Source organism: Aspergillus ruber, assembly GCF_000600275.1.
Source record: "Aspergillus ruber CBS 135680 unplaced genomic scaffold scaffold00047, whole genome shotgun sequence".
In the NCBI taxonomy this organism is placed as follows: Eukaryota; Fungi; Ascomycota; class Eurotiomycetes; order Eurotiales; family Aspergillaceae; genus Aspergillus; species Aspergillus ruber.
This window is the reverse complement of record NW_024467343.1, coordinates 111,526-134,590: the sequence shown is the minus strand read 5'-3', so window position 1 is coordinate 134,590 and position 23,065 is coordinate 111,526. Positions and strand designations below refer to the sequence as shown.

Sequence of the window (23,065 nt, the reverse complement as noted above, 5' to 3'; positions counted from 1 at the left end):
CAGACATCCTGCAAGACAGTGGTGTACACAGAACATCTCACGCAACCGCTCCGATGAGCTCATATGATACGAGCAGTATCTTCACCCGATGGAGAATGGTAAGCTCGAACTTCTTACCTATAATTTTATAAATCAAATTGGTGCATCTATCTAACTGTTCAGGAGCCAGACGGAATCGTGGTCATATACTATGGGGAGGTCTTCTGCCGTTTGGAGGATTGCTCGAAGGCACAAGTGAGATTCCCTAGCCAACTGCTTCATTACTGCCTGTTGACCGGTAACCAACTGCTCAGCATCCTTAGTACACTAGCATATGGTATATAGAGGTACGGGGTCCTCTTGTGTGTGCTTTCGTTGTTTTGGCGCTAACATTTATCTTGAATGGCCCATACTAACAACAAGTAGACCCGGTTTGACATGAGGTGGAATACCTCGCTTTCAAGGCAGGAGGACAGCACGTTTGCAATTCTCGAATCCAAAATGACTGAGGTTCTACACTAGCAATTCCTCGTACCAGGTGACTTGGCGCCTGTATAGCTGAGCATACGGGAAATAGAATGGAGGCGAAGAAAAATCCAAAAAGGACTAATTCCTCCAGAGATGCGGCAAGTTGGCGGCTGCGTCGGTCTCCGCACGTTGAAACGGCATATTGAACCTAAATATATGCTGTGTTATTGCACAATGGTTACTTTAGCGCGAACACCCACTCGAGGCATGTATCGCTTGCATGAAATGGCACTTTTGCAAGAGTGCTATCAGAAGCCGTCTTTCACATCTTCGGCCGCAACAAATCTGCGCGTCGTTTGTTGCACTGACATGTCGTGCAATAACATAGAGGGTGCTAATCCATAGCAGCTAAAAGCTGTTGAACCTAATACACGAAATCACTACGCCCTTGAGGTCAAGCTATGTCCAGATGATATGTACGTGCTGTTCGAATGTTGGTCTAGATGACAAAAGTATTTTGATATTTCCAAGCATGTAAGGTTATCGCACGTTCACTGACGGAGAAAGTTTGGCGCTTAGGGGCGATTCTGCAATAATCGCGAGGCATTTTCAATCCAACATATCCAGAAAAGGAAGGGAAAGACCAGGAAGAGCTCACATCTTGGCTGCAATATGTCTGGTGGCTTGCATTGTTCTACAAATCGTGGGAAACTATAGCTCCGGGACGGCAGTTTGATGGTCTCTGTTATGACTTTTATATACCAACACCTAACTATTTTGTATCTAAAGAGTTCTCAACAATCAAATAAACCACCCATCTCACCCCATAACACTCCCCCACCCCCGATCAACATTAATAACCGCCCCATTAACCAACTCCGCTCCCCTACCACCCGCAATGTAAGCACACAAATCCGCAACCTCATCAACATTACACAACGCCGTCCCAGTAGCCTTCATAAGCGCCTCCATCTTCTGGTACCCCTCTTGATTGATACCAGCGTGGAAAGCATCGCTGACATTTGTTTCCATTGCGCCCATGATGAGCGCGTTGCAGCGGATTTTCCTGTTCAAGTAGAAGGAGGATGTGTTTTTGGTTAGGCCGATGAGGCCGTGTTTGCTGGCCGTGTAGGCGGCGCCTGTGGATATTGTTAGGATTTTTGTTGAGTGAGATAGAAGAGTAAAGTGCGCACCAGCAGCTAGCCCGACTTTCCCTGCCACAGAAGCAATATTCAAAATGCACCCCTCCTTCTCCCCTGCAAGCCACCCCTCAACAGCCAATTTACTCAACCAAAACGGCGCCGTTAGATTGACCTTCATAACACGATCCCAGAGCCCAGGATCCAAATCACCCACGGGATCGAACCGGTCCATGATACCCGCATTATTCACGAGGATATCTGGCGCTGAAGGGCCAAATTCATCACGGATCTTGGTGAACAGGCCGTGGACTGCGTCGAGGGAGGTTATGTCGACTGTGTAGGCGCGGAGGGTTCCTGTTTCGAGGGCGGAGAGTTGGAAGATTGCCTCTTCGATGCGAGAGGGGTTGATATCGCAAATGATCACCGTTGCGTTGGCATGGAGGTACCTAGTGGTAATGGCTTTGCCTAGACCGCTTGCGCCACCAGTGATGAGGGCTGTTTTGTTGGATAGGTCTGCCATGCTTCTTTGCTGTACAATTGATATTGATATTGAAGACTTACAATTAAGTGCTATCTGTTCCTAAATACTAAGAAAAAGTTACGGATAACCAACTCCGGCCTCCGATGGTCAGTCGACATTAGCTTTCTCCGCAGAACCCTTATCAGGGGTGATTGGTTCTCATCGGATCTCGGAAACTAACGCAGCCGAGTTGGAGATCGACCACTTTATTCGCACGTATGGGGGCACGTGAGGTCATGTGACTGTATACTTAAACACGATGGGTAGTTAGTCGGGGTGATAACGACTAAACAGAGAGAAGGGAAGCAAAATACTGGTCTCACTACTGACTGATATATGTCTGGAAATGAGCGATCGCTTATCCGCAATAGCACAACTGAGCACATATTTGAGGACAACAGCACACTTACAATATCTGCAAGGCATTGAAACAAAACAACCGTCAATAAGGACAAGAGGACGAGGATGAGGGCATTTCTGTGCGTGTATGTATGTACCAGTACTCCGACCAAACACCGGTTCGCTATGGATCTACAGCACAGATATAGGTACAGGCACAGAACTCCATACTGAGTGCAAGCATTGACCGGAATAGTAATCCTGCTGTGATGTGCTGTCGATCAGTCTCATACCAACTACCAAGCGTAGGTTTCAGAGGATTTCAAAGGAATGCACAACGGTCAGGGACGATGATTTGCTTAGGAATGCAAGGTTTGGGATCCTCCTAAATCTCCGAGCCGAAAATCTGGGGGAGCCGGAGGGAGTCTCGTGACCATTATGACTACAACGCATTGTACAGCTTGTATGTGCTCAACATATGACATTTGTGTAGCATGTAGCACTGAAAAAACGGTCAGTGATGTCTTTCCACATCAGACTTTGTCGTTGTCCTGTTCGAGAGCCATGGGTCATTCGGTTATCTTGACTAGGCTGAAGTAAGGGGCCGGTTATGGATCCATGGTATGGTATCCCTAGGCGGTGGGATATATGAATCATACGAGTGTAGATGAGTGTGATATTACTGTCCTTTATAGTGTACTCATACGTAGGCTGTCATGAACCCTGGTTCGTCGGCCAATAACGGAATAGCGTAGACGACAACAGCTGTGGCCAATGAAAAACTGCCTCGGTTGCGCATCCGGTCGGAAGACCCACCGGAAAAGCTGTTTTGGGTCCGCAGTCTGAGAGGGACGGCTATATTGTCGTATATTGACGAGAATAGATCATGGTGATAATGACATTGTTATCGATGGGCCATCTATAGAATCCATTGTGGTTGATATGAGATGGTGTATTAGGGCACAGGGAACGAACCAGATCATTGCAAGCGGCAAATCACTAAGCTAGTTTAGTGGATCCGATCGGTCGGCGATATGCTTAATTCTGCCTTGTGAACATGGGGAGAACACAGTAGACAAGAGTATGTAAATGTAACAGCTTCAAACTGGAATGCTGACGCGCCATGGGACACATGCCAGCGGTCTCAAGCGGGGTTGGTATGTTGAACGGTCAGGAAATCATGTCCGAAGTCCAGGTACAGTGGTGACTTGGATGTCTACCAAAGTATGTGTAGGCGTTTGAACCGCGGGAATTATTTGCTGTATGTATGTGATGTCTGGCGGTCAGCCGCACATTGCTTGCTATGACTGCTATCATTATTCTACTACTACCTGTACTGCGTACACGACAATATGATACGTATCAAGTCATCTGACCTGTACTTGAGCTCCAGGTCGTATCGTAAGGTAATGACCGGCGGCAGACGACCAATTGTACCTCAGGTCACAATGCCTTTGCACACTGAATCCCAAGCATCCTTGCCCGGGAGGTACCGTAACGTAATGTAACGGGATCTCGTTTTTCCAGCAGCTTATCTATCGATTTCCCAAAACGCACTGCAAAGACTTCACAGTGAAGATTTCACCATCATTGAATTGGTGTTTTTGACTTGACAACGTGTATTGTTTTCTTTTTCTGTACTGCCCTGATCCTTGTGTGTATTTTTTTTTTCTCATTTTGTTTGCTTTGTTGGATTGAACCGCAAAGCTTTTTTTTTTTTTTTTTTTTTTTTTTTTTTTTTAACCTTCCAGCTCATCTGGACTTGCCTGTCTTGCATACACCACTTACCACTTACTCTTACTTACCACCACTTTTCTTTCTCTACCGCCCGCCGCCTCCCTGTGTGACAGCTGGATGACTGTTCCTCCTCCTCTTCTTCCCTTTCCTCCTCGTTGACATCCGTCTAATCTCTCTCCCTCTCTTCTCTCGCTCTTCCATCTCATTTTATCTCCCATCATCGCGCAACACAGAGATTCAACAATACCAGCATTCTTCCCATCCTCCTACCGTCTCTCTTTCGTCGATTACTCCCACCACAACCTCCTTCCTTCATCTTCCCATCCCTTGCCGCGACGACCGTGTCTGATTAAAACACCCTCTCGCTCTCTTTACACATAACGTCGCCGCGTCTCGCTCGCTCCCGGTAAAGTCCGCCGTATAACATTATCCATACGCAAACGCACTTTCGTTCGTCCTTCCTCCGCTAAAAGTCGACTCTGGGCAACGGCACACGGTGATCTGCGAGATTCGGGGTTCCTGGAGCATGCACGGAGCGTAACAACGTTGCGGTACAAGGCTGTTTGGTATAACACATTACACACGTTGGCAGATCGTTCCTTAGCGTCTGATCCGCAAAGGGAAAAGAACCGACATTGAGTATCCTCAATTCTTGTCACCTTGCGTTTCCTATTCTTCGGTGTCTCTTCGACCGCTATTACTACACCCAGTGTTGGTTGCTTGCTTCGCTTCTCTTATCAAGCTCCCGTTCCTTTCGGCTTTCTCGTCGGATACCGTTCGATTCCTTCTCTCCCTTCGCTCTCTTATCCCTTCCTTTGTGTTGGTCCCCTTGTGTGATTTGTTGTACCTGTCGGACAGGCGCCGTTGCTCGTGACAGAAAATATCCTTGTCAGCCTCGTTCTGTTTTCTTTTTTTCTTTCCTACTTTTATCGGGACCAACCTTCTTCCGTACATCTTTTTTCTTTCTCATCCATTCCCTTTGCTGTTTATCCTTCTATTTTCTCCCTTGGTAAGTCGACACTTTTACTTGATTCACTCGACCTGATCCTGAACTAACAGTGTGACCTGTCGATTCAGTTTTATATTCTTCCGTTCCGAGTACGGAGTACGCCTTGCCGGGTGCCTGGCGATTTTTGCAAATAACAGGTCGACTGTGTTGTAGCCTGGCCCAAACATACCAACCAACTTCCTCCATTCATCTGCAAATACCTCGCACTCGAGTACATACTTGACGAAATACTTGGATTCTCGTCTTGGAATGGCGTCCACCATGGCTGCAAATGCGACCTCCGTACATAATGTAAGCAAGTGACTGGAATTGTATACTGAATCACTTCTAACAATGGTGCAGGTGCGAACGAACAGAACAAACATTGGTTCCTCTGGCATGAGCAACGACCGGTCTACTATGGCGAAGAGTTTTGGTGGGGGCAAGGCATGGAACAGCAACATCTGGGGGGACAACAATCTCGGAAATGGGTTCGATGGTGAGTTCGCCTTCTCTACCTCTCTGTCTGAGTGGCTAGATGCTAACCCATGTAGATCAACATCTCGCAGAAACAGCCTTTGAAGGCAAGTCAGGGTCCGGGTCATTGTTGTCGACCTCCGAATCAGATGGATGGACTTCGCGTCCTAACCTTCCCTGGACCACTGTCAACACATCATCATCGCTGGCCCGAGGCACGACGGCCATGAATACATCGCCAGTACAAGCCAGACCTAACGATCGAAGCGCGTCGGCACTATCCGAGGCGAACGACACCCCTTCCTACTTCTCCCTGCCACGCTCTGGAATTGCGGGCTCCGGAGGAGCAGCAAACCACAAGGCCTACTTGAACAGCGCATCGGACGGAATCTCTCCTTCGACAGATGGTATTTCGTTTGGCGGATTTGGTGGCTTTAGGAATGGCGATGCCAGACACCATGTCAACTCGTCCACCTTTGGTAGCCCAGTGGGCGCGCGATTTCAGATGAAACCCGGCATGGAAACATCGAGCGATGATATGACCGGATCCATGGCCATGCCGTCTCTACCCCAAGGATTGCCCGATGCGCTAGCTCAACAGCTGCCGCGAAACCCTTACAGTCATATCCCTCACAGCTCGGCATCCATTGCCTCTCAGCGACAGGCGCATACTTCACACCCGTCATTCCACTCAGAAAGCCAAGGGTTTGATGGCAGACTGGGGAGTGGCTCCATGGACATGAATGCAGGCTTGAGCAAGCTTCAGCTCAATGATGGTGGCTTTCCGACTCAACGCCCCTCTTACATGCCCCACAGCTCGTTTGACGGGAACATCGCCCGCTCAAAGTATCCCCAGGCTGCGGGCGATGAAGGGAATTATCAGTCCGTTCAAGGATACATGGGTGACGGTGCGGCAGAGCTTCTCGCTTACCAAGCGGCCAACAGGGCACGCGTGGAAGGTGGTGATATTTCCCCGTCTGAGCTCACTCGCATGGACAGTCCCTTTTACTCCGGACTGGATGGTGCATCGCTAGCTGGTCCTCATTTCCGGAATGCTTCTGGTAGCCGTCTCTCCGAAGGACAGGCAACTGTCCTGGAGCGCAGACTACGCGCCGAGGCTGAGTTCGTGTCACCTGGAAACCCGCTACAACGCGTACAATACCCTTCTGCATACGAACTTGCAAATTACCAGGCTGCTCGTATGAATCCATTGGCGGGCTACTATCCCGTTTCTCCCCTGGCAGGTATCGGGGCAGCAGCATACGCTCCCAGACCCACCCGAGAGAACGATTTATCCCAGGTTGTGCGCAGTCCGTTGCTGGAGGAGTTCAGAGCCAACAGCAAAGGGAACAAACGTTATGAATTGAAGGTGAGTTTTCAAAATCAAGTAATCGATTTAGCATAGACTGACTTTTCAGGACATTTACAACCACGTGGTGGAATTCAGTGGCGACCAGCACGGGTCCCGCTTCATCCAGCAAAAATTAGAAACCGCCAACAGCGACGAGAAGGAACAGGTGTTCCGTGAAATCCAGCCGAACTGCCTTCAACTCATGACCGATGTGTTTGGTAACTACGTAGTTCAGAAGTTGTTCGAGCATGGCAACCAGACGCAGAAGAAGATTCTCGCCAACCAGATGAAGGGACATGTCCTTGCGCTGTCCACTCAGATGTATGGTTGCCGTGTCGTTCAAAAGGTTAGTACACTGCCATAGTACCCCCCGCCCAAATAAAAAGACATGCTAACTCGTACAGGCTTTGGAACACATCCTCACCGACCAGCAAGCATCGATGGTAAAGGAGTTGGAAAACCACGTGTTGAAATGTGTGCGCGACCAGAACGGGAACCATGTCATTCAGAAGGCCATTGAGCGGGTCCCGTCTCAGTATGTACAGTTCATCATCAACGCGTTCAAGGGACAGGTCAGTCGACTTGCGGCACACCCGTACGGATGCCGGGTTATCCAGCGCATGCTTGAACACTGCGAGGAGGATGACCGCGAGTCGATCCTTGGTGAACTGCACGCTTGTACACCCAACCTGATTCCCGATCAGTTTGGCAACTACGTCATTCAGCACGTGATCGAGAATGGAGAGGAGAAGGACCGCTCGCGCATGATCATCGTTGTGGTTTCGCAGCTTCTCATGTTCTCGAAACACAAGTTTGCCAGTAACGTGGTCGAGAAGAGTATCGAATTCGGTGAAGAGTCGCAGCGTCGGCATATTATCAACACGCTCACATTGCCCAATGAAAGAGGAGAAAGCCCTCTGCTTGGCTTGATGCGTGACCAATATGGAAACTACGTTATCCAGAAGATCCTCACTCAGCTCCAAGGCGCCGAGAAAGAGGCTCTCATCGACCAGATAAAGCCATTGCTAAGCCAGCTAAAGAAATACAGCTACGGCAAGCAGATTGTCGCCATCGAGAAACTCATTTTCGACCCTAGTCTGCCTTCGAGCAGCGCCCTCTCGCACGTTACCTCCACCACACCACCGAACTCGCACAAGTCCTCTCCTCAACCATCGAAACGGGCCATGGAAAACGGTCAAGTGGCTGTCGGAGCAGCGCCCCCTACGCCTCCACCGATGGACTCGCAGACTGGCAATGGAACCGACTCCAAAGGCCTTGCCAGGGCGACGGTAACCTCAGCGTCCAGCTCCGAGGCCACTACCCCTGACGCGACTGTTCCGGTCGAGATCACCGGTACCAACTAGCGTGCTCCACCGCGCACAACTCTCTTCCTTTCTGCTGAAATATTTACCCATTACTATTTTTATGTTTGTGTTTTGTACCCGACGTTTTTACATTGATCGGGCGTATACATACAGGGGATCCCAAGGGATATATGATTCACCCGCCTAATTGCATTCAGGCGTAACATAGGATGACGGCTGGCTTACCTGGCTTTTTTTTTTTATGTTTTCTTTTCCGTGCACTTATTGCTTCGTTTCTTCGACTCCCCTTTTCACCAACCTTTTTAATCTGTTCATGTGATTGTTTTGTTCTTCTGTTGATGTGATGAAATGAAGGCACGTCTCCATAATTCAGTCTATCATGTCCAACGAGGGACACGGCGAACGGTTGCTGGGATTCTCTTTTATGGTTTAATTGGTTTCGGAACGGGTACAGAATGGGGAACCTTGGACATACGAGGGAAATCCCGTGGAAAACGAGACATGATGGTATACAGTGAAATCAATTGAAAATGTTGCTTGTACTGTTTTTGTGTTCATAATTCCATTCTCTGGTGTGTTATTAGATAATTGATCGGGGATCGTTAAAATGATAAATTTTCCGTATATGGAGTACTACATCAAAAGGTTGGTTGGACGAATATCACCAAGTTTGTTATCGTTATCGCCACGTGATCGACCGTGTTGCAAACAGCTTCGGGTTCTACTCCGTGGTCATTGCCACTACATCTACTGTCCGTTGTTTCATACAGATCATTACCATTTGAACTTAGCATACTCTTAAGATATTTGCATTCCTTTGATCTCGTCTACCCACAACCGGGAAACATTCATTTTCTACCCACCAATACCAACACCGCAAACCTCCACTCAAACCACCACCAACCACAACCGCACCCCAAATCTCCTCCGAAAAGAACATGTCCTCAAATGTCGGCTTGACCACTCCCCGCGGTAGCGGCACATCTGGCTATGTCCAGCGCAACCACGCCTTCATCAAGCCGCGCAACGCGGGCTACGGCGCGCCATACCCGCCCATCTCTGAAGACGGCGGGTTTAAACAACGACAGCCTGATAGGAAGATCCTGGAACATGATCGGTTGAGAGGAATTGAGGTTAGGGTTATGGAAGAGAGGGAGAGGTTGGAGGAGGAGAATGAACGGGTTGAGGAGGAGTTGGCTGAGGGGAAGAAGGGTGGGAAAGGAAAGAATGATGAGGATGAGGAGGATAAGGAAGAAGGCGAAACAACAAAGAATGACAACGAAAACAAGAAGAGGGTCCTGTCAAATGAAGAAATCGACGAACGCTGCGAATCCCTCCGCCAGAAGCTACTCAAAGAACTCGACGACGAAGCCAACACCCCCTCTGATAGCCGTGACCGCCGCGGTCGTCGCGCTGCACCGAAAGAAAAGAAGCAGTTCAAGGCGTATCAGGTGCATGAGCTGGCGGAGGCGAAGATCGAGGAGAGTGAGCGGTTACGGAAGGCGTTGGGGATTCGGGAAGATAGGGAGACGGGGGAGATTTCTAGTGGGTGGAGAGATACTCGGGAACGGCGGTGATTTCTGGGCTGTAGGGGGTTTATTTGTGATGAGATGGACTGGATGGATGTATTAGGGATGGTATGGCGTTTGGTGTTCGTTGGTTTCTATGTGTGTAACTATGCATTGCATTTGTTTTATGGAATGGTGAAGTGAGATTTTAGCATGGCTGCCGTTTAATTGATCTGTGATTCTGTGTAGAGGCCCTACAAGTAGGTTGTAGATGACAAAAAACCATTTACTGTACGGTTTCATGGCCTCTTCCTCCGTAGGCCTGCAAACGAGAAGGAAGGAAACCTCGTGTATACAGTGGAGGATGTGAAGAGATATGCTACTTCTGTATAGGGCGAGTAGGGCTTTTGAGTATTTGGTATGATTGCATCATGGCACGAGCGGTTGCGGTGTGGACTTGCTCCAAGTCTAGGGCTAAGTAGCATACATAAAAAATAAAATAGTAAACTTTTCAAGCGTCTGCATGCCCCGTTTTACTGTTGTTGTGCAGAAAGGGTTTACAAATTTCTTGGGGAGGAGTCAGGTTGAGGTGAAATGGTGACTTATAGTGTCCAAGGGGGGTATCAAGTCAGTTATTGTGCTGTTGAACGGGCAAAGCCGCATATTGCTATTGAGTAGAAGACTGCTGAGGGAAAGAAATATGGTGGTGAAGATACTCTACTGATACCACTCACGACTCAGATGATCGAGTTCAAATCGAGTGAGGATGGAAGTGTTCAGCTCACAGGGGCACCGTTATAATGCGATTCCACGGCATTTTCTTCCGTGGCCCTGCGAATCCGTAGGAAGGTGATTTTGTATGGAAGAAGGAAGAGTTGGAGGAATATGGCAATAGTATTTTTCACAACCAGGGGTTTATTGAATACGATTTTCGACAAAGGCATAGAGCGCTTTAGGGTTTGCTGATTTGCTCCGAATCAGGACCTATGTCCATAGCTAGGTATCAATCAATCACGGAATCTATATACTATGTACAATCAAGTGCTAAACTTTTCAATGACCCACCCTCCCTTAGGGTCCTTCTTCTGAATCACCTTTTTAGCAGGCAACGGCCACCCCATTCCACCCGCCTCGCCTACCAGCGACGGGACAACCCAGCACGCCCGTCTTGGCGGCATGCTTCCCTCCAGCAACTCGATCTTCCCAATCGGCTTTCCATACTCCAGCAGAGGCGTGCCGTGCGCGATAGCTGCTAGCTGCAACCCACTAGGTGCGACGAGCGGGTACATCCGCACCTTGGGTGTCTGATCCGCGGAGACAAGACTCGGTGCTGACTGCTGTAGATGCGAGTAGATGACGTACTGCGGCATTTCCTTCGGAGAAAGAGATGCTAGTAGCGAAGTAGGGTGCACGTAGACGGCTTTCTCTTGGAGTTCGGTTGCAGGTCCCTCGCGAGACTTGAAGAGGGTGAGGTAGGGCACGTCGATGGCGCGTTTCGGGGTACGGTGCATCTCTGGCGGGACCGGGGCGAGGTCTGCGCGGATGGCGACATTATCGATGAATCCCGCTGTGACAATTTGCTTAAGAGCTTTGATTTGTTTATCGGATGGTTCAGGGAGACGGGGTGTGTAGACGGGGACAATGCCAGGGTTGTTGTTGCGGGCAATGTCGGTGAGTTGACTGCGGAGTTGTGTTGCTTCCTTGAATGCCTTGGCGCGGAGGAACATCTGCTCAGCGAAGGCATCGCCGTCGGAGGCATAGCCGTAGGCGCAGATGGCAGAAAGGTATTTCAGACTGTCTGAGGTATCATCGTGCTTGCCGAACAGACGGTGCACTCGGGAGAAGTCTTTGTGGCGCTGTTCACGCGCTGTATCTTCTAGACGGTCTTGGTTTGTGTATACCTTTTTCTTTTTCTTCACGTCATCGTCATCGTCATCGTCATCGTTCTCCTCCTTCTTTGATGGGGTTGGGTCGATTTGATTCCCTGGCACAAACAGATCTCCCACCGCCAATGCCGCAACGAGCGCAATAACGTAGGGCATGCAGCCATGTTGGTGACCGATATGCAGCATCTTGCTGAATCGCGGTGATAGCGGGTAGGTAGACAGCCGGTGTCCAATCGGGGTAATCTGGCCACTGGACGAAAGGGCTCCAAGGTTCTTCAGCAACTTCTCGGCCTTTGCCAATCCTTGACGGCTGGGGGGTGTAGGGAACGGGAAGTTGATGACGTTGTGAAGACCCATGCTCTTCATCTGCAGCACGACACCCTCAATGGGCGTGCGCAGAATCTCTGGATCGGTGTATTCGGCAAACTCCCCTTCATAGACAGCTGACGAGTAGAGTCTGTAGCAGTGGCCAGGCCCGGTACGGCCAGCACGACCAGCTCTTTGGTTTGCGCTGGCTTTGCTGATCCAGTCGATCTGGAAGCGTTGCACGCCTGTCGAGAGGTCATACTGCTTCTCCTTGGCTCGTCCGCAGTCGAACACGTACTTGATGCCAGGGATTGTAAGACTGGTTTCCGCCACGTTGGTCGCGAGAACTATAAGTCGTGAGCCTTCCGGTGGCGCTTCGAACACCTTAAGTTGTTCCTTTGTAGGGAGTTGCGAGTAGAGCGGCAACACATGCACCTTTGTCGACGCGTCCATTGCCTCTTCGCCTAGGTTGAAGTCTTCGTCTTCTTCGGGATCGTCGTCGAGACCAGTAATCTCCAAATCACTATCGTCGTCCTCCACGTTGCCCGGAGCGGCCATTTCTGTAGCCCCAAGTTCCATATCTTCAGCCTCGATAGGGGCATCGTTGGCAGATATCTGAACCTTAGCTTGGGCGACCTCACCCCGTTGCGTAGGCTTGAATGCTTGCTTCAGCCGCTTGGCGACTTGTCTAATCTCGTTCTGACCGGTCAAAAATACAAGCATGCCCCCAGGTGGTAGCTTCCGGTGTCCCCGTGATACCTTCCGGTATGCCTCTTCAAGATAGTCGCGGTGTGTCCGTCTGGCGAAGTGTACAGTGACAGGATACTGACGGCCTTGGGCCTGAACAAGAGGAGGTGCTCCATAGCGAAAAAGGCTTGGGTTTTGCATGAAGTCCGAAATTCTCAATGTCGCAGACATGACTACAAGCTTCAATGGCTTGAGAGATGGGTCCTCTTGCATCATGTTCTTTCGCAAGTCCACGATACGGCTGATCATACCGATGAGAATATCCGTGTTGACACTTCGCTCGTGTGCTTCATCAATGACGATGATAGAGTATTTAAGCAATGCAAAGTCCTCCGCAATCTCACGGAGTAGGATACCATCGGTCATAAATTTGATAGCGGTCTTGCTGCTTGCTGTGCTTTCGAACCGGATCTGATAAGAAACCTGCTTCGAATACTGGCCCAACTCATCGCCAACGCGCTTTGCCATGCTAACGGCAGCGACACGACGAGGCTGGGTCACACCAATCATACCTGGGTTAGGGCTGTCGGGGTTGCCATAGCCAGCTTCGAACAGGAACTGCGGCAGTTGCGTCGTTTTACCACTACCAGTAGCTCCCCAAATGACAATAGCTGGATTGTTGTGGATGGCTTCCATGATCTTCTGTTCCTCACCCACAACCGGCAATCCTAAGCGTGCATTTTGAATCTCTTCCGAGCGATCAACTGGGACACTGAAGGCTTTCCGGTTGGGGTCTCCTGTCGTGACTTGCAGTTCAGTGGGTAAGGGCTCCTCCATTTCAACTGTGTTTTTCGCCTCTTTTCGCGGAGGTTCAAATGCTTCCGGTACTTCGGGTACTTCAACCGGTCCTGTAGTCGGTGTGAATCCCACGTTTTCATTAATCACTTGTTGTGCCCATGCTTTGAACGCAGACCGGCGTGGTGGAGCATCTGACTCCGAGTTGTTATCTTCTTCGTCTTCGTCTTCGTCATCTTCGTCTTCGTCGCTGTCCTCCTCGTCACCCTCTGATTCATCATTTTCACTTTCGCCCTCGGAACCATCCGACTCATCTTCCTCATCATCGCTTTCCTCTTCCTCCTCAGAGTCAAATCCCTCCCATGGCACTTCCTCCGCTGCAGCCGCTGGTTTTGCTTTCTGCACCCGCTTGCGCTTCTTGAGCAATGGGAATCCGTCCGATCCGACTTCAAGAGGGCGCTTCAATCCACTTCCGATCACCACTGGCTCCTGCGGTTTCGGTTCATCTTCAACCTTGGTTTCTATCGCCGAGCCTGCTTTAAGTTTGAGGTCCGATTCGTCTGTTTCATCGCCGGAGAGGTCGTGTTGGGGGTGTTGGATGTGTTGGGCGGGAGTTTCATTCGCTTCAAGGGACTTGGCCGTCGAGTCATCCTGTCGCTTGCGTTTCCCAAGCTCTCTGGAGCTCTGAAGGCTGGAAGTATCGACTTTCTGCTGCGCGAGCTTCTTCAAGAGTTCGAGATTCTCTTCTTTCTTAAGTTTGTTTTCCTGCGCATGGTTAGAGATATCACTTAGATCAATCTAATCACACATACAATATATTTATCAAGACGCTTCTGCTTCTTAGCAGATACATGCTCATGTTGCGATCTCAATTCCTCTCTGAGATTTTGGCGTCTCGCCTCCCTCTCACTTTTGGAGGCGGGCTGGATTTCGGAGACATTGGTGTCTACCGGAGCAGCTTTCGCGGCCTCGTTCTGCCTGTGCTTCTGCTTTCGCTGACGAGGGACAAACTTGGGCATTATGGTGAATTCTCTCTTTATATCAAGACAAAGAGGCCCAATTTATAAAAATAAAAGCACTGCGAAAGAATTCTGTAGATAAGATCTTGGATGAAGAAAAAAATCGGCCGCATTGCCCGGCGGTAGGATACTGCCTAAAAGCGGTATATAGCATGTTCACCGCCTTTGGGTACCACGAGATCCCCTCCATGCCAGCCCACTATTAGTGTCTTGTCTGCAATCGAGAAAGAAGAGAAGTCTACCGCTATGTCTAATTCATTTGACCTCAGCCAGCTTCAGCAGCCTCTGTATCTCCCGTTTCCAGCAGCTACTAAACAGGCCGCTGGCAAAGTCAATGGCGTCCAAACAGAGGTCATCTACATAGAATTCGCCGATAAAATTCTTGTAACTATCTCTCAGAAAGGTCGCCTGGCTCATTGGGTGCGTACTCTGTCTGCCATCGTGAGTTTCAATGAATAACAAACTGCAGCTCCATGTACCTCTGGAAAACAAAAATCCAGGCACAGAGGGATTCCACATGATCCCCGATTCCTCCGAGGACAGTCTCCTTCCGATCAGTAACCTGACTGCGACCTCAGTTCTGGGTGGCCGGGTTCCTGGGCAGGAGACGATGGGTCAGCTATATGCTCGTCAAATCGCCAGTGCCATTGTGACGAAGTCACCTGATGAGAATAGGTTGCTTGTCGTCGGGCTTGGATTGGACACTGCTGAGGCTGATCGAGATGTGTTCTTTGGTATCATTGAGCTTGTTCTTCGATGTGTCTAGAGAGGGATAGAGGCGTCGATCAGTTTCTCCTCGCGATCTTAAGGGACCTGGGTCAAGAAGTCCCTTTCGGCGGGAGTGAAACCGCCCATTCTATCAAAAGCGGCAAACGAGATCATAAAAAAGTTTCATCGAAACCTCTCCGTGGACAACGGCATGCTATGCAAAGCCGTAGCTAACACTACGAAATGCCTACCACAGTCATTATGGCACTCAAACCAAAGACGGAAGACAATGTTCAAATGTGCCTCTCCTCGTCTAGGTCAACACAATGTCCGATATCCATGAAATTGTGCCAGTGGATTCAGTAAACTGGAAGACTGTTGAACTTTAGTCTACTTCAACTAGGATCGACTCAGGGAAACAGAGGAAAGCCTGCGCTTTAGAGCTTTCATAACAGACCTGGACTACAGTAGCACTGATATATATTGAGCGTGACTGAACTCTACAACGAATAATGAATTATCTATAAAAATCCTGAAATATTCGTATGGACTAGACCGTAAAAAACCGCATATACCTAATTTCCTGGACACATTTAGCTATGTAGAGGACCAAAAGGCGAACTAATGTTTGCACTTGCATATCCTAATTGGGACATCTCAGTCACGTGTCATAGCGGAACCAGGGCGTCTAACATTCGCCGATACACTCCATCTACTTTTACATCTTCTTTCACTATAGAATTCGTGACATGAGCTTGCAAGTTAGTCGGAATTTTGCACATTACTGAAGGTTATCGCGTTCGTTTAAGCGACTATTATACGCGTCGTCGCGGTGGCTTTATTATAAACAGGACTTCCCATATACTACCGGTTTTTGTAGCAGGTTTCCCCACAAAGAACCCGTGGCCTCTTTTTACTCAAATGCCTGCTATTTCCTAAAATTGTGGATTTTTTTCTTTTCATTTCTTGAAACAGCCACGGCCCGGCAGAATGAGTGCCAATGACAATATGGAGGAGGATCCAGAGCTCATAGCAGCTATTGCAGCTTCATTAGAAGACTCCCAGGGCTTCACACGCTCACGCGATTCTACTCCTGCCAGAAAACAAAATGTCGTCGATTTGACTGCAGACTCAGATGATGGGGATGAAGTGGTAGAAGTCTATCCAAAGTCTCAGTCTGTAATCGGATCTGGGACCGAGGATGACTACGATGAGGACTTGGAGAGAGCGATACGGATGTCCATGCAGAGTGCACCAAAGAATATTGAGGGTAATGATAGGGATGAAGTTGTCAAGATATCGACGAAGAAGAACAATGCTCCTAGGCCAGTATCTGTCGAGAGTGACAAGGGACCGTCTCAGGCTCAGAAGGAAGAACAGCCTACGCAAGTGCAGAAGCCATCTTCGACGGGGATAATGGGTCTAGATAGAAAGAAAATGGAGGAAGAACGGCTTGCTCGTCTTGCGAAGAGAAAAGCAGACACCTCATCGGATCAGCGTGAAACAAAGCAGTCGCGAACAGAGTCTCCAAAGGGCAAGAGACCAGGCACTAAGAGTCCTCATAAATCGCCGAATCCCAAACCAGAACCCCGCAAGGAACCTATGGCCAAAAGTGCCGAGATCCCAACGCCCACACCCTGCATTCAGTTCCCTGCCGGCGTGATCAAAAAAACGTGGAACGCCAATGCTCGGAGGTCAGGCGACGATATCAAAATCAACGAGGTATTCCAAGCGTCAGACTTAGAGCTGGCCGTCCTGAGCTCATTTATGTGGGATATTGATTGGGTGTTTTCGAATCTTGACACGAAAAAGACGCGCTTTCTACTGATTATGCAGGCCAAAGAGGAGTCTACGGTAGGTTGAACACCTGATATGCTGGGACGTGCTAACGGGGAATAGAGGCGCCAATACGAAGCTGAAACGGCTATGATGCCAAATCTGCGATTGTGCTTCCCCTCTATGGAGGGACAGGTGAACTGCATGCATTCAAAGCTCATGCTACTTTTTCATCCTGGATACGTTCGGATCGTCATTCCAACTGCGAATCTCACATCTTTCGACTGGGGTCACGGTGGAACAATGGAAAATGTACGCTGCTTCAGGTATTCTACCTGTTTACTGCTAACGTAGTAGTCCGTCTTCCTGGTCGACCTTCCAAAGAAAACCAGCGGCAACGTGTATACAAAAACAGCGTTCTACGAAGAGCTAGTCTACTTTCTCAAAGCTAGCACCCTGCACGATAACATTATCGCCAAGCTCGACAATTTCGATTTTAAACAGACGGCCAAATACGCCTTCGTGCATACTATGTAGGTCAATTCCTTTCTGTCTAGGGCAACACTGACGAGCACAGCGGCGGAGCGCATACAGGAGAGTCATGGCGACGAACCGGATACTGTGGACTGGGGCGAGCCGTGAACTCGTTAGGATTACGAACTTCAAGCTCACTTAACATTGACTACGTGACCTCTTCCCTTGGATCTTTGAACGACGACTTCCTTCGATCCATCTACCTCGCCGCGCAAGGTACCTCCCCTCACCCACTGCGCAAGCATTTATACTAATAGAAACAGGCGACGATGGTCTTATGGAATACACCGCTCGAGCTACGAAAACCAAATCTACCCACGAATGGAAAAATGATCGCCTTCGGGTGTACTTCCCCTCCGAACAAACCGTGAAAGAAACATACGGCGGCCCCAACTCCGCTGGCACGATCTGCTTTCAGTCGAGTTGGTTCAATGGACCTAAGTTTCCGAGTGGTATACTCCGAGATTGTACTAGTGCGAGGGGTCTTTTGATGCACAATAAGGTCTTTTTTCTATTCCTTTGATTCACAAATAAATGTTAAAGTGCTAATAGATCAATATAGATCATGTACGTACGACCAGATGAGCCGATATTCCTACAGAATAGCAACACCGGCGACGGCACCTGTCCAGCATGGGCATACATCGGAAGCGCCAATCTATCGGAGAGTGCCTGGTACCTCCCCTTCCCGCGACCAACTCAACCTAACCATATTAACATAATGAAACAGGGGTCGCCTTGTCCAAGACCGCACCAGCACCATAAAATCAAACCCCAAACCCCCCAAACTCAACTGCCGGAACTGGGAGTGTGGAGTTATCGTTCCTGTGTCTGAGTCTGACAAGAAACCTGGTGAGGATAAAGAGGGCGGCGGAATGTTAGACGTCTTCCACGGCACAGTGCCCGTGCCCATGTGTGTTCCTGGGAAGAAGTATGAGGGCGATGCTAGACTAAAGCCGTGGTATTTTATGGAAGGTATGAATTCTGGGTTAGGTGGGTTTTGAGGTGGACTCATGTACAACGTAATAGCATAGATGTTCATATGTGCATTCCATTCATGAATGTATGAGACAGTGGCATCCCCTTTCAGAAGAATTCCAAAGCGAAGACACTTATCTCCTTCCTAATAGTCGTGTAGAAGATTATCAACCAAAATTGCACAAAATGCCGATAACCCCTATGCATTTCAATGCCAGATTGCCTACATTCCATTCCACTCTCAATCCTCCGAATCCGATACACCATCTGGCTACCACGTGTAATCACCCCTCGCACCAAACTTACACACGTCGATTCCTGGCTTATCTCAATAAATAAGTAATCTATTCCGTGGCTTAATTGCTTACGAGTATAGCGCCAACAGCTTATCTTGACAGACTCCTAGCATGTGCTTCCCTGCACCGAAACGGAATACCGTATTGGGATACTATGCTATGCTCTCGTTAATGGCCTCCTTATCCCTGGATACTGGGTGCGATGATCTGGAAATCATGCTTACGCAACGGAAGGATCGTGGCGTTGTGGCTTGGTTAGAAGGGGTGCTGTGCTGCATAAGCAGAGTACTTGTACAGAGTACACTGTGCAAACATGTGTAGCGACTAAAGAGGGAAGTAATCGCATGTGTGGCGCTCGTCATTTTTTCTATTATGGAGATGTGCAGGGCTATACTAGTTACTGGTTGAATAATCGCCCCGTAGAGTACACAAAGTAAATTTATATCCATAGTACTCACGGTAGAGTCCTCATACACCTGAAACAGAAGCCTTACCTATCATATCTTGCTGTCAGCATCCAACTACACACTATCCTGCACACCAATCAATCCAACACACTCGCTTAAGTGCACTGATATACCCCTGACACCACATTTCTGGTAGACACTGGCACCAGAGTTCGTCGCGACACAAACTCAAACAAAAAAAAAAAAGCAATATAAAGCATATCGTTCCCTTAATGTATATACTTAAGGTTTTTCCAGGAAGATTCAAACCTTTACCCCGTAATGTACAGAAAGGGAATAATAAGGTTAGTGACTTGTCAGATAACTGTATGTCATGTTTGTGTTTATGTTATTTGATGCGGATGCGGATGCGAACTGGATCTGCTATGTTGACATGGGTAGGGGTTGGATTAGGTGTAGGTTAAGATTGACTTTTGTCGTGTGTCTGTTTCTGTGGGTATGTACGGGTGCGAGTTGCACTTGCACAGATATGAAGGTGTGGGATGAGGAGGATGAGAATGGTGACTCTTAGTAAAATCCGACTCATTATAGGACAGCGTCCTCCGCACTAGTTTCATTGCCTTGACAATCAAAGACATACTCCGGAGCCTTGCACAGAGTCAGTGTACGACTGCACTTACGAAGCGCGGTCGACCGTATTCTCCGGCTGCACAGAGCAAGTTCCGTACCAAGCATACAGCATACCAATGCAGAAATCTTATTCATGCCACATGGTTCTAAACTCTATCCGGTGTGGTTGTGTTACTAGTATCTGCACTCCTATCACATACGGGGTCTGGTCTTTACAAGTACGGAGTACTGACCAGAATCTGATCAATGCGCCAAGTACCTACCGATTGACAGATTACCAAGAGTGGTAATGATAGCGAACGTGCCGGTGCCGTGGTTGATTACTCCGGAATTTTCATTATTATTATTATTACTATTAGGGGTGCATATGGTATGGTGTGGTGCTAGAAAGGCGTACTCTCCTCCAGAGGAGGCTGTAAAGATGGAGATCTTCGCGCTACTCCGGACTATCAGCACTAAAACGTGTTCGGTGCAAATTGGCGAGAAACACATTCCTGGAGGCTACTAGTCCGGGTCCGAGGATTAATTTTCAGACATGGCGGGGCACCATGTGTGTTAATCCACCACTGTACGGAGTACATATACTATGCTCGTACAGAGTAGACAGCAGTACAAGTACAAGAAACTCCGTACGGCTAAGGAGGTTGGAAGGACCATAACCGCAGTAAATTAAGATCCTCCTCGTATTAGGAGCAACTCCTACCAGAAAAGGATTCCCGCATGCAATAAACGACCACCTGGCAAAAAGATCGCCTGGATTGCGGCATTAACAACGCCACACACTACCATCAATCAAGTACCGTATCAATAACCGTACCATCTGTGCGGTCTGATCTGCGCCTCGGAAAGTATCCAATCACGACGGCGGACGCACTGGCGATGAAGCCCAGGTCTCTGGGCCAAGCGGGGGAATGTCGGCGTGGTGGCCAGTCAGAGGGCTGAGTTTAGTGGGGCTGGTGTCCATGCGTAGACGCGCGCACTATTATTACTACTACTGTACTACTACTAGTACTAGTACAGAGTACTCCGTAGTATTATTATTTGTACGGGGCTGTTGGTGAAGCTGCAGATCCATCTCCTTGCTTGTTATGGCTGTATGGATTAGACGCGGCTTGACGTTTACTCCGGAGTAGCTCTGTAGGAGTAGTCTGTACTCCCGGTTCTCCGTCCCGATTATCTCCGTCAGGGTCTAGAATCCGTCCAGTCATAGCGACTACCACGGTGGATCGTTGATCTAGCTGTATGGAGTATGGAGTATGGAGTACTCTGTATGCTCGTATTACCGTAAGACGCTAGTATACACTAGTAAACAGGCAGTGGCAATGGAGTTGGCACCCGAAGTGAACACCGCGTCTACGGAGTTTACTTGGAACGGAGGGCGCTTGTTTCTGGTTTCTCCGGATTATGATTATGCTTCTTCCTACTTGGACTGGACAAGTGTACAATGAAATCAGGGGTCGGTGGTCGAATTGAGTTTGGTTAAGCACGCACCAACTGTTGTTCATCCACTTTGTCGGATCATGCTATGGTTGTACAGTATGTACTCCGTCTCCGTACTCCTTGTTGATAATGCCTCTCGTAGTCCGTATTCAAGTATGCGTACTCCGTACTCCGTATTCTTATCAGCATTCACATAGTTACTCTTCGCAGTATCTCTGTACCCTACAGAATACTCTACAGTCCTGAATAGAAGAGTTGAGCTGGATCTGCTGAGGATCTCCCGCGAAGGTTTATCAGTCCTAAGCTCAAGGAACGGTCCCTTAACATTAACCTGGCAACTTAATCTTTCACTCTCAGTACGGAGTATCATTATTTCTGTATTACGAACGGACCAGTGGAAGATCTACAGATACGGAGACACGCGGATGCGCACTGTCCCCTCCCCTGACATCAATTACAGATGGTATTACCGTATTGTTCCAACAGACGCCAATTAGGATGTGGGCAATTCGACCTTTTATTGGTGGTGAATAACACTGGATGGTACCGGCTCAACCGCAATTCCGCGGATGTACTCTATCCAGAATAGAGTACCATTTCTCCATACAACTAACATAATCCACCATGTATACGGGGTACTATATATATTTTCTCCGTATAAGACCGGATCGTGTATCGTACATGAATGCACGTACATGGCTAGTCAGGTGATCCGTGGTTGGTCGGTCAGATGCCCCACTTAGTCAGCCCCCATCACGGACCATCTGGTGTCCGTACGTACGTACAATACAGCATGGGAGTGAATAGATACGCTGTAGTATAGCAAAAAGAGCATATCAGTGGTAAAATCATACCATAGACTCCAATGTGGCTGTACTATTACAACATGTACTCTGTACAGTATGGAGCACTTGGCAAGATTCCCCGCTGTAAATCCCGCTCCTAAACTATTGCCGACTAAAGCTGCATGTTCATGCGGTACTGTCAACAGATGTTACTTACTATGCACTCTACACAATACTATTTACTTGTATCACTACAGAATACTCTGTACTCTTCTACTCAAGAGCACTGCACTGTGTACAGAGTGCTCCCTCCGCTCCCCCGATAGTCTATGATGCGGACGAGATTAATGATGATGCTCTGATCCACCGACTAGTCGTAGATTATTATTAAGTAGCGTATGGTACGGTAATACGTTCTACATCAGGAAGGTGCCTACAGAGGCAAGAAACGTCCCTGCATCTTTTTATAATTATTATTTCTCATCCTCCATGTTAATCTAGGCATATTCACAGAAAAATAATTTAAAAAAAAAAAAAATTCACTCGTGGATGTACTGTACTGTACTGCACTGTAGAGTGATCCGACTCTCGTCCGTGGATCTTCTCCATTCATCCACTTTAGGCCAATCGAACCGGGCGTTTATAGGGCAGCTCTGAAGATCCAGTTGGAAGGGTTATTATTCTCCTCTTTCTCTAATAAGCCTCTAATAATCTCTTCTTCTTTTCTCTGCTTCTCAACTTCATTTTCACTTTTTTGTATTCCAAGAAAAAAGACCGGATCGTCCAAAGAGTGGTCCACCCGTGTTTTTCCCTCCTCCAGGTTCCAAATAACCCCGTTCCGCGGGTTCGTCTTGGATTGATCTGAGGGAAAGCTCCTCTTAAGTTCTTGTCACTCATTCATTTCGAGGTCTCGTTTCTGCTTGTCGTCACGGGGGGTTTCTTGTCCCCTCTTTTTTTTTTTTTTTTTTTTTTTCTTAATGGACA

At 48.5% G+C, this 23,065-nt stretch overlaps 6 protein-coding genes across 6 annotated transcripts; 4 read left to right on the top strand and 2 right to left on the bottom strand.

Annotated features, from left to right (window-relative positions):
• Positions 1-1,207: 1,207 nt before the first annotated feature.
• On the bottom strand, positions 1,208-2,157 carry EURHEDRAFT_510496 (SDR family NAD(P)-dependent oxidoreductase). The gene is made up of 2 exons (XM_040785948.1): positions 1,641-2,157; positions 1,208-1,586 (listed from the first exon to the last, which is right to left on the bottom strand). The coding sequence occupies exons 1-2, from the start codon at positions 2,107-2,109 to the stop codon at positions 1,267-1,269; spliced, it is 789 nt and encodes a 262-aa protein (XP_040634270.1). The 5' UTR covers positions 2,110-2,157; the 3' UTR covers positions 1,208-1,266.
• A 3,298-nt stretch (positions 2,158-5,455) lies between these two features.
• Positions 5,456-8,365, top strand: EURHEDRAFT_381893 (mRNA-binding protein PUF3; the record flags this gene model as incomplete). The annotated part of the gene is made up of 5 exons (XM_040779469.1): positions 5,456-5,485; positions 5,537-5,672; positions 5,728-7,019; positions 7,069-7,347; positions 7,406-8,365. The coding sequence occupies 5 exons, from the start codon at positions 5,456-5,458 to the stop codon at positions 8,363-8,365; spliced, it is 2,697 nt and encodes an 898-aa protein (XP_040634269.1).
• Positions 8,366-9,073: 708 nt separating this feature from the next.
• cwc21 (U2-type spliceosomal complex subunit CWC21) lies at positions 9,074-10,081 on the top strand. Its single transcript, XM_040783181.1, has one exon. It carries the CDS (start codon positions 9,265-9,267, stop codon positions 9,901-9,903), a length of 639 nt encoding a protein of 212 aa, XP_040634268.1. The 5' UTR covers positions 9,074-9,264; the 3' UTR covers positions 9,904-10,081.
• Positions 10,082-10,721: 640 nt separating this feature from the next.
• On the bottom strand, positions 10,722-14,587 carry EURHEDRAFT_488910 (ATP-dependent RNA helicase ECM16). The gene is made up of 2 exons (XM_040785609.1): positions 14,321-14,587; positions 10,722-14,273 (listed from the first exon to the last, which is right to left on the bottom strand). Exons 1-2 carry the CDS (start codon positions 14,525-14,527, stop codon positions 10,872-10,874), a joined length of 3,609 nt encoding a protein of 1,202 aa, XP_040634267.1. The 5' UTR covers positions 14,528-14,587; the 3' UTR covers positions 10,722-10,871.
• Positions 14,588-14,736: 149 nt separating this feature from the next.
• Positions 14,737-15,773, top strand: EURHEDRAFT_417359 (uncharacterized protein). The gene is made up of 2 exons (XM_040783180.1): positions 14,737-14,947; positions 14,997-15,773. Exons 1-2 carry the CDS (start codon positions 14,774-14,776, stop codon positions 15,291-15,293), a joined length of 471 nt encoding a protein of 156 aa, XP_040634266.1. The 5' UTR covers positions 14,737-14,773; the 3' UTR covers positions 15,294-15,773.
• Positions 15,774-16,243: 470 nt separating this feature from the next.
• EURHEDRAFT_466956 (uncharacterized protein) lies at positions 16,244-18,549 on the top strand (the record flags this gene model as incomplete). Its single annotated transcript, XM_040785146.1, has 7 exons — positions 16,244-17,089; positions 17,135-17,323; positions 17,369-17,544; positions 17,589-17,761; positions 17,809-18,047; positions 18,108-18,220; positions 18,276-18,549. The coding sequence occupies 7 exons, from the start codon at positions 16,244-16,246 to the stop codon at positions 18,547-18,549; spliced, it is 2,010 nt and encodes a 669-aa protein (XP_040634265.1).
• Positions 18,550-23,065: the final 4,516 nt, after the last annotated feature.

What these genes read in the sequence shown, in the direction of transcription:
- EURHEDRAFT_510496 (XM_040785948.1), bottom strand. Translation starts at nt 2,109, where the DNA reads ATGGCAGACCTATCCAACAAAACAGCCCTCATCACTGGTGGCGCAAGC. An exon ending in GAAAGTCGGGCTAGCTGCTG is followed by an intron (nt 1,587 to 1,640) that starts GTGCGCACTTTA and finishes CAATATCCACAG; the next exon opens with GCGCCGCCTACACGGCCAGC.
- cwc21 (XM_040783181.1), top strand. Translation starts at nt 9,265, where the DNA reads ATGTCCTCAAATGTCGGCTTGACCACTCCCCGCGGTAGCGGCACATCT.
- EURHEDRAFT_488910 (XM_040785609.1), bottom strand. Translation starts at nt 14,527, where the DNA reads ATGCCCAAGTTTGTCCCTCGTCAGCGAAAGCAGAAGCACAGGCAGAAC. An exon ending in AGCGTCTTGATAAATATATT is followed by an intron (nt 14,274 to 14,320) that starts GTATGTGTGATT and finishes AACCATGCGCAG; the next exon opens with GAAAACAAACTTAAGAAAGA.
- EURHEDRAFT_417359 (XM_040783180.1), top strand. Translation starts at nt 14,774, where the DNA reads ATGTCTAATTCATTTGACCTCAGCCAGCTTCAGCAGCCTCTGTATCTC. An exon ending in AAGGTCGCCTGGCTCATTGG is followed by an intron (nt 14,948 to 14,996) that starts GTGCGTACTCTG and finishes AACAAACTGCAG; the next exon opens with CTCCATGTACCTCTGGAAAA.